General features: G+C 42.8%; 1 protein-coding gene across 1 annotated transcript; it reads left to right on the forward strand.

Annotated features, from left to right (window-relative positions):
- Positions 1-389: 389 nt before the first annotated feature.
- Sod2 (superoxide dismutase 2) lies at positions 390-9,443 on the forward strand. Its single transcript, XM_021635719.2, has 5 exons — positions 390-550; positions 661-863; positions 2,773-2,889; positions 4,430-4,609; positions 6,464-9,443. Exons 1-5 carry the CDS (start codon positions 528-530, stop codon positions 6,607-6,609), a joined length of 669 nt encoding a protein of 222 aa, XP_021491394.1. The 5' UTR covers positions 390-527; the 3' UTR covers positions 6,610-9,443.
- The last annotated feature ends 463 nt before the right edge of the window (positions 9,444-9,906 follow it).

Genomic DNA, 9,906 nt, shown 5'->3' on the forward strand with positions numbered 1-9,906 from the left:
AAGTTACTGGGCATTCCCTGGAGATGAAGCCACCTGGCTGCGGTCCTGGCTCTGGCCTGGAGGAGGCCCCAGGGAAGGTCATTGCGGGCACACGTTAACGGGGTCACGGGCCCTGATTACACCATGGTTCTGACCGGCAGCAAGGCCGTGGCTTCCCGGAGGAACGTCTCCGGGGCTTCCCAGAGGAGTGGAAGCGACTCAGCCCACGAGGAAGGCTGGCTAGCGCGCACCGAGAAGGGGCGGGGCCAAGGCCGAAGGCGGGGCGGGACCACCTCGGAGGCGTGGCTGAGGCCAGCCCTCGGGCCCTACCAAGTCATCGCGGGGGAGACACGGCCTCCTCTGGGAACCGCTCATCCCGAGCCAGGCACTCCCGAGTCGCCGTCCTCCCCTCCGCCGATGGGAGCGGCCGGCAGGGTCGCCGCCCTGAAGTGTCCTTGTAGAGGCGCCTCGGACGCCGCGGAGCAGACGCACGCCTGCGAGCGGACCGTTGACTTGTCCGGACACCGGAGGCCGTGGGCATCTCAGCAATGCTGTGTCGGGCGGCGAGCAGGTGAGCGGGGGCCACCCGGGCCGCGGCGTCCTCCGTGGGGTGGGTCTCGGGCGGCGGGCGTGGCCGGTCGCCCTGTCGGTGGCCTGACGCGGCGTCCTCTCTGTCCTCAGCGCGGGCAGGAGGCTGGGCCCGGCGGCCAGTGTCGCGGGCTCCCGGCACAAGCACAGCCTTCCCGACCTGCCTTACGACTATGGCGCGCTGCAGCCGCACATCGACGCGCAGATCATGCAGCTGCACCACAGCAAGCACCACGCGGCCTACGTGAACAATCTGAACGTCACCGAGGAGAAGTACCACGAGGCACTGGCCAAGGGTAGGTGCGAGACCCCTGCACTGGAGGAGCCCCCATGCGGACACCGCTTCCCACCCGCTCCTCGCTTCCCAGAGGGTGGTCTGTTCTGAGGCAGGAGCCTGCCCCGGTTGGTTTGCATAAACGTCCTTTAGTATCCCGGAAAACCCAGGACCTCACAGAAGTACTTGATGAACATTTTACTATCGTGAGTCTTTTTTTGTCACCCGTGTTGCTGGCTGGCGTTGGTGGTAAATTGGGAGTCTATTAAAGACAGCTCCTGGACGCCACTCCTTTTTTGCATAATGAATATTTATTTTTTTTGTTTTGCATATGGATATTTAAAATCGCGGTTGTTACATAATATGGCTTTGGAAAAGTTTGTTTTTTTCTTTTCTCATAGTCTTGGCAGCCATTTGAGAGTGCCCAGGCTGGTCAGTCAGGTGCCCTTGAGTGGCAGGGTGGCAGGGACTTAGCTGAGAGCAAGCGATACAGTGGTGGCCTGCCGGCAGGTGCAGGAGAGGGTCTGAAGTGGCGTGAGAAGGTCGCCACCCGCGTTGTGATTATTGTCGTGGTTTTGGAACAACAGTAGGATTAGTTTGGTCTAGGACTCGGACTCCCTGGCCCCTGAGATGCCCTTTGCACCGTGGAAACCCTGTTTCACACCCTTGTGGGAGAGGAAAATGCAGGAATTAGCCCTTAACTGAGGAGTTGAACAGGCTAGCACCTGCTACACTTGGTACTTTTGGGGTCAAAATAGAAAAATAGCAGTTTTGTGGGAAACAGTACCTGTCACTAAATGCAAAAACAGTTAAGTTTATGTATTTACCTATATTTTTAAGAGCTGAGGTCAGCCAACAAAATCCATGGTATGTGGCCTTCTTTGTTTGCACTTCCAGTGATGTGTATGGGAGTGTTGTGGTATTAAAAAACCTGTCTCTGTGTGTGTGTGTGTGTGTGCGCAAGCATGCAGACATGGAGCTGGTGGAGGTCAGAGGATAACTTTTGAGAGTCAGTTCTTTGCTTCCATTGTGGTATCCAAGAACTGAACTCAGATTGTCAACTCAAGTCAGGTTGTCAGGTTTTCCTGGCAAGAACTTTTTCATTTTTTTACCTGTTGAGCCAACCATAACTCCTGGAAATATTGTTTAAATGGCTAGACAAAATTGTATGTTTTAATTTTAATCCATCAGTTTTTACAAGAAAAATAGTTGGTAGTCATGTCTCTAAGTTAGCTGTACTGCTTGAGAAATCACACAGTAAAATTCACTTTTTCTGCAATGTACTTTTACTCAGTCTCTGGTCTGGGATATCGGCTGACTGAAATGTTAGTCAGTGACATCTGGTTGACTAGAGGCATCTAGTGGGGAAGTGTGGTATTTCAACATGGCTGTGTTTGAGGTAAATGGCCAAACCAAAAGAAGGAAATTGCCACATTCTGGAAATTTTACTTGCAATAAGCAAATCACTCCAACCTTCAGTCCGGGAAGAAACTGATTTAGAAAATAACAGATTTGGGAAGGATGTGGTAATGGTGAAGCTGGGGAATAACCCAGCTGGGAAAACATTTCTTTGAAGGTGACATCAGATGCCTGGAAAACTTTCCTCCAAGTGACTCCTGGGGAGTTAGGTCTTTATTTGTTTAATGAGTACTGCTGAAAACAACAACAACAAAAGCTTTGGTGTGTCGTAATGCCTGATTGTGGTACTTACTCTACTGCAGGCTTAGAGAGGAAGAATTTCTTCTTTTTCTTTTTAAAGATTTATTTATTATTTATACAACATTCTGCATTCACACCACATCTTACTATAGATGGTTGCTGGGAATTGAACTCAGGACCTTTGGAAGAACAGTGAGTGTTCTTAATCTCTGAGCCATCTCTCCAGCCTGAGAGGAAGAATTTCTAAAAGGTGCTTACATTTTATATTTCAGGAGATGTTACGGCTCAGATTGCTCTTCAGCCAGCACTGAGGTTCAATGGTGGGGGCCATATTAATCACTCCATATTCTGGACGAACTTGAGCCCTAATGGTGGTGGAGAACCCAAAGGTTGGTATATACTGCTGCAGTTTTATATTTGGTGTATATTAGGAATGATTGCTGATTTATTTTCTCCTTTTAATTTTTTTTCTTCTTTAAAAGACAGATTTTTACTATGTAGCTCTTGCTGGCCTGAAACTCAATATGTAGACAGTGTCTAGAAATTTATTAGGTTTTTTTTTTTTTTCTTTTGAGACAATGTCTCCCTAAGTACCTCGAGCTGGAACTCCCTGTGTAGACTAGGACTAACTCACCATACATGGCTAAAAGTTTATTTATTTTTGAAAAACGATTTATTTTTATTCTATGTACATCGGTGTTTTGCCTGCATGTATATCTTCTTTTTGAGGGTGTCAGATCCCCTGGAACTGGAGTTACAGACAGTTGTGAGCTGCCATGTGTGTACGGGGAATTGAATCTGGGTCCTCTGGAAGAGTAACCAATGCTTTTAACACCTGAGAAATCTCTCTAACCCCTGAAGTGTGTTTGTTTGCTTATTTGTTTGTTTATTTATTTGGTTTTTGAGACAGAGTTTCTCTGTGTAGCCACCATAGCTGTTCTGGAACTTGCTCTGTAGACCAGGCTGTCCTAGAACCTACAGAGATCTGCCTGCCTCTGCCTCCTGAGTGCTGGGATTAAAGGCATGCACAACCACTGCCTGGCCAAAGTTTATTTTATTATTATTGTGTGTATATTTATGTGATGGTTTTCTTTTTCTACTTACCAGGTTTGCAGGGCAAGTGCTGTTGCTCTCTGAGCCATCTAGAGCAATATGCTGCTTACTCCCCCCCTTTCTTTCTGCCCCCTCTTTCTCTCTTTCCTTTACTTTATTGGGATCAATTGCAGAGCTTCCTGAATAGCACGTTTGTGCATTGAGCTATGCTCCAGTCCTATAGTAAAACATTAGCTCAGTAACAAAAGAAAAGCATTCATTTCAAAAATACTATGATAAAGATGGGAAGATTGGGCTGGAGAGATGGCCCAGTGGTTACAGTATTGGCTACTCTTTCGGAGGACCAAGGTTCAATTCCCAGCACCTACATGGCAATTCACAACTGTCTGTAACTCCTGTTCCAGGGGATCTGACACCCTCACACAAACATACATGCAATCAAAACACCAATGTACATAAAATAAAAATAAATAATTAAAAAAAAGATGGGACGACCTAGGCTTGGAGAGCATTGAATAACAGCAGTAACTTTCAATTTCCAAATGGGGGAGGTCAAAATTATTAAATGGGCAAAACCAACCAGAAGAAAGCCAGTAGAAAATGTTCTTGCTTTCCTGGTGAAAATAGCACAGGGGTTGAAGAAATCCCTAACTGCATTAATCAGCCTTCATTAAAAACAATTCGAATGGAAATTCAGCCCAGCGTCTGGTGCCCGGCAGGAGGAGTGCTGGTGATGCTTAGGTTCCCTGGGTTGTTTGTATCTTCTCACTGATGTTGTCCACTTGGTCCTGTGACAAGAATATTTTAGTGTAATGAACATAACACTTCTGTAGTTTTTGAAGTCTTTTTCTGGTTTGGTTTTTTTTTTTCCTTCAGGAGAGTTGCTGGAGGCTATCAAACGTGACTTTGGGTCTTTTGAGAAGTTTAAGGAGAAGCTGACAGCTGTGACTGTTGGAATCCAAGGTTCAGGCTGGGGCTGGCTTGGCTTCAACAAGGAGCAGGGTCGCTTGCAGATTGCTGCCTGCGCTAACCAGGATCCATTGCAAGGAACAACAGGTGAGCTTTAAAAACTCTTAATCTTTCCATTTCTGAGGTCCTATTTCCTAGAATGGATTAAGCTAGAAATAATGCAAGTTAGCAGAGTTTAAACGTGTGATAATTTGGTCAAATGTTAATAAATTGTACCCAGAGTCTTCAAAATAAAAACTGATCGGTGAGCATGGTAGTGCACGCCCCTTTGATCCCAATACTCGAGAGGCAGAGGCAGAGGCAGGCAGATCTCTGTAAGTTAGAGGCTAGCCTGATCTAGAAATTGAGTCTAGGACTGCCAGGGCTACACTGAGAAGCCCTGTCAGGAAGAACCAAAAACAACAACAACAATAAAAGAAAACAAACAAACAACTGATTGATAGTCTATAAAATAAGCATGTGTGATTTCTGTAGACTTCTTAGTAAGAAGTTTTTTTTTATGAATTATAAATTTTGTTTCATTCTATGGAAAATTAATGTCAGTTTTAATTGTCATATGCACTACAATATAAATCAGCAGTAAGAGGGAAGAAAGTACAAGCTGAGCCTGACTGGATCACGTGCTCCACTCTGGGTAGCACTCTGGTCTGTGTTAAGACCGGGACCAGAACTTGGGTCCTGCAGTGTGTGAAACCCCAGCTCTTTCCCCTGGATCTAATTGACTAGTTGTTCCTTATAAAATGTCACTGAAGAGTGAGCTAAGTGGAGCTGTGTGTAGCAGTAGGCTGTGGCTCTGACTCTGATGTGATGCCTTAAACAGTAGCTCTCTGCTCCTCTTTCCACCTCTGCCCATGTCTCACTTCTCCACATGTTGTCAGATTTACGGAACATAGACGGTCCTTTTGGGGAGGCGAGATTCCATAGAACCTGTTAATGTCGTGGTAAACTTGCACACAGTGAGTTCCTTAGTCAGGCCTGCTTCTCAGGTACCCACTCAGCTTGTGGTTTCCCTCCACACACAGCAAGTGCATTGTGGTGGGGGCTGAAGAAATGGTTCGCACTTAAGAGCACTGTCTGCTCTTCCCGAGGTCCTGAGTTCAATTCCCAGCAACAACATGGTGGCTCACAGCCACCTATACTGGAAGCTAATGCCCTCTTCTGGCATGCAGGTGTACATGCAGATAGAGCTCTCATGTAAAATAAATAACTAAATTTAAGTCATTTAAAATGAGAAGATTTTAGAATAAAAATTCCAAAAAGTTATCTTTTGGAATAAAAAGTCACTCAGAATATTGCTACTTTATTAATAATGCGTTCTGTTCTGCACAAGTGATCCAGATAAACTGGTTGAGGTGTTTTCATAGGAAGGCTTGAGAAATGTGCTTTGAGACAGAGTCTTGCTTTGTAGCTCAGGCTAGTCTGACCTACTCCTCCTGCCTCAGCCTCCTGTGTGTTGGGAACACAGACTTGTGCTACCATACCCGGCTTGAGCCAAGTTCTTTACTTATACCATTTAATTTCTGAAGGTAGTCTTCATTTTTCTTTGGTCCTATTTAGTTTCCTGTTACTCTTTTTAGTGACTCATGATTGATGTTTATTCCAGAAAACTAAAATTACCCTTGGAGAGTAGAACAGGTTCTCTGCCTTCTTTCCTCCAGCCCCCTGAAAGGAAATCTCAGGGCCTTAGCTGAGACTGTGGCTCCTGACTGACACTGTGAGGAAGACTGGGGTTCAAGAGTAGAAGCTTCTGTTGCTATTTTAGGAACATGTGTTAAGATTCTGAAGTTTAACTGACTTTTTAGGGGCTGTTTTATGTGATTTATTTTCCTCCAAAATAAAAATTTTTAATGTTTTTATAGAAATATGCATATTTTCTGTTACATAAGAAACAAGTGAATGATGCCATATTAAAGAGTAATTTTTTTCCCCTCTTTCTGATAGGCCTTATTCCATTGCTGGGGATTGATGTGTGGGAACATGCCTATTACCTTCAGTATAAAAACGTCAGACCCGATTACCTGAAAGCTATTTGGAATATAATCAACTGGGAGAATGTCACTGAAAGATACACAGCTTGCAAGAAGTAAAGCCTCATCACCATATTGAGCATATCAGGCCCTTGATGGCTACTTTTGTAGTAGTATAAAGTGCTGCAGCTACTGTGACTGCGCTGTTGTTGACATTTATTGATGTACGTCCACATAGCTGATGACTAGGATGTTAAGATAATTTCTTATTCTTAATTAAACTTACAATTAGGCAACTGTTTGAGAACAGTACATATTCTGTGTGAATTATTCTTGATTGAACATTTTCATTTGAACCTTGAATTGCTAGGATGCTCTGTCATTGTAAGACTACCAAAAATATTCTATCTCAATGTTTTGGGGGCCTACTGGAGAGTCTAATCCTGTTCTACTGCAGTTAGAAAAAAAATGGAGTTGTTCCCCCACCTCGAGTTGTTAAACAATAAAATAGTTCATTTTCTATTAAAAATTGCTATTTTTGGTAAGTAAGCCTTTGCTTAGTAGATATCACCTAGTGGTCTTTATTTATGGTCACAGTTCTGCATGAGAAACACAATTTTTTTATTTGAAATCTGTAACTTGAGGCTAAGGATGTAGTTCAGTGGTAGAGCTTTAGTGTGCAAAGCCCTGGGTTCTACTTCAGTACTGAAAACAAATCAACAGAACCCATAGCTTGGTTACTGAGTGAGAACTGTTTTATTATAAGAGGAGTCTAATTGTGCCTCTGGGGTTTTTCTATAGGCAGAGATGGAAAAACATTTAATATTGTCTTTAAAAACCAATTGTATGAAGTGTTCAACGTGGACTATTAGGGCCTGCCTGATGATGTCAACCATGGGGACTGGGCCACAGGGCATTCTGGGAAGCCACCTAGCCCCCTTAATTGTGCTGGAGAACTGGACCCTGGGCCAGATGGCACATTTCTCAGTAGAGGCAAATGGATTTCTGAGTGAAGTTAGAAGGGTGTCTTCAGAACATTAGTTTTCAGAGACATTTATTTTTATTTTATCTATAGTTTCAAAATTTTATAGCTACCAGAGGGGCTTTATATTATGTTCTTCAGTAAAGGGAGGGACTTTCCATGACAAGATGACACAGTGTTTCTGATTGTGTTCCTGTGCAGAGTTGTATGTGGAGTTGTGCCCTGTGGAAATGCCACAGGGGCCCTTGTGAATTTGCCTTTCATATTTTGTTTTAGCATCTTCCTAACTGTCTTTAATGACTATGCAATGTTTTAATCAATTGGACATGCCATTTATAGTTCCATTACTGGGTAGTTCATTTGTGCTTAATTGTTGTTTATTACCAAAAAGGCTGTGTCAGCAACCCCATGCATTTGAAGTACTTCTTACTGATTGGGGTCTTTTTTAAGGTTCATCTTATTTGCAGTTATGTGTGTCTGTGTATGTCTGTTCATATGAATGCAGGTGCCCATGGAAGACAGCAGATAGTGTTGGATCTCTCAGAGCGGAAGTAGTTACAGTGGCCGAAGCCACCTGATGTGGGTGTGGGACTTGGACTGGGGTCACCTGCAAGAGCAATAAGCACTTAACCACTGAGCCACCTCTCCAGCCCCTGCATTTTTTCTTTCTTTTTCTTTTTCTTTTTTTTTGGTTAAATACTGAGTCTTTTTTTTTCTTCTTAAATCTATCTTGTAATTTATTCCAAGTTTTTTTTAATCCTCCCCTCAAGTATATTTTCCTTTTTTTTTTAATGGAAAAATGGAGTGACTTAGAAGTTTCAGTATTGAAGACTGAAGTTTAAAAAACAAAACCAAACTTAAATTCAAAGCACTTTATAACAGAAGCTCATCAGGTGTTTTCAGCGTCAGTGCTGATCGGTCCTGGTGGCTCCTTTTGTATGTTTATACTTGTGTGTGGAGGGACTCAGAAGACTGAGTAGCAGCCAGTTGTATGGGACAGTGACAGGACTGAGCAAATGAGAGTCAACATGGTTCCACTTTGTTTACAAGGCAGTGAACTCTTTTAAACAGACTTTTTAGGAAAGTGGGACTTTGATGGATAGACTTTGGAAAACAAGTCTTAAGATCAGTTTTCTTGAACTAACAAAGATTTGCAGAGACTACTGACTTTATAAAACTTTGACTCATACTAAGCTTTCAGATTAAAAAAAATTCAATGGTGAAATTTCTATGAGGCTCTATTTTTGCTGTGGCTTTCTGTTGTCAAGAATGAGGAATGGCACCGTGTTCATTCGGTTAAAGTCTCCCGATGCATAGATTTTTAAGAGACCAGGAGAATTTACAAACTAAAATAATCCAGTGTAAAATAAGGCTTAGATTGGGAAGAAATATGTGTTAAGTGTGTGTGAGTATGTGTGAGTGTGTGCAACAAGATCAGCAGTGTGTTGTCCCAGTCATGGTTGAACTGACAGGCATCAGCATATACTGGGGAGAAACAAGGAAGCTATTTCCTTTGAGGTAGTATCTGCTGCTTGAACTATTGTGCATTAATTAAACTTTGGAGTTAAGAAATTGCCTTATTGCATTCTGAAATTCTTGGCCTACAGTGAGATCTGAATTTCTGTTAAGCACCTTTATAAAAAGTATTGAAGCCATATAGTCAGGACTGATATGTATTGTGTGTGGTGTCATAGTGAAAACTAGGTATAAATACTGGCTTTTTTTTTCCTGTTGTAATTCAGTTAAACTGCTTTCAGGAACACTGTTAGGTACGTTTTTAAATAAGTCACAGCAAAGCATATCCTGCTGATCCCAGGAAGCTAGCATTTGTCTTCTGAACATCATGTCTAGCACCTGCTGAAAAGTCTGTAAGGTAGTTTTCGCTTAAATATTGATCAAAGAAGTGTTTATTTTCCTATTGTAAGTGCAAAGTGGTGTTGATTGTTAATAAAAATAGTCTGTCAACTATCAAGAGGTCTGTATGGTGCATATGGGTTGGAACCTTAACAATCCTGTCATGCTGTTTTTCTGTTGCTTTCTGCAAAAGGATTAATAAATAATAGGCAATTGAAATTTTACATTTTTTTTAAATTTTACCCTTAAAGCCCAGAAGTCATGTTAATTCTTTAATAACAGATTTAATTACATAATGGGTAGTAAGTAGTTTTAGGGATATAGGAATAAACTGTTTATCCTGCTCCTAAACCCCTCCACACTCTGACACCAGATTCTCCAGGGTTTGGTCACTGATTGATGACTCTCTCTAGGATAACTAGTTGCATGTTCTGTAATGGATGACTGTCTTCCAGGAGTGAGGCAGATCCACAGGGGATCTTAGTTCCACAAGACAGCTAGCCCTGCAGACCCAGGTTGTGTGGTATATTTTATCTGTAAATTGGGTGTAATGGTTAATTTGGAGTGTCCACTTGATGGGA

This window comes from Meriones unguiculatus, chromosome 20, assembly GCF_030254825.1.
Source record: "Meriones unguiculatus strain TT.TT164.6M chromosome 20, Bangor_MerUng_6.1, whole genome shotgun sequence".
Classification (NCBI taxonomy): Eukaryota; Metazoa; Chordata; class Mammalia; order Rodentia; family Muridae; genus Meriones; species Meriones unguiculatus.

What these genes read in the sequence shown, in the direction of transcription:
- Sod2 (XM_021635719.2), top strand. Translation starts at nt 528, where the DNA reads ATGCTGTGTCGGGCGGCGAGCAG. An exon ending in CTGTGTCGGGCGGCGAGCAG is followed by an intron (nt 551 to 660) that starts GTGAGCGGGGGC and finishes CTCTGTCCTCAG; the next exon opens with CGCGGGCAGGAGGCTGGGCC. An exon ending in TCCATTGCAAGGAACAACAG is followed by an intron (nt 4,610 to 6,463) that starts GTGAGCTTTAAA and finishes TCTTTCTGATAG; the next exon opens with GCCTTATTCCATTGCTGGGG.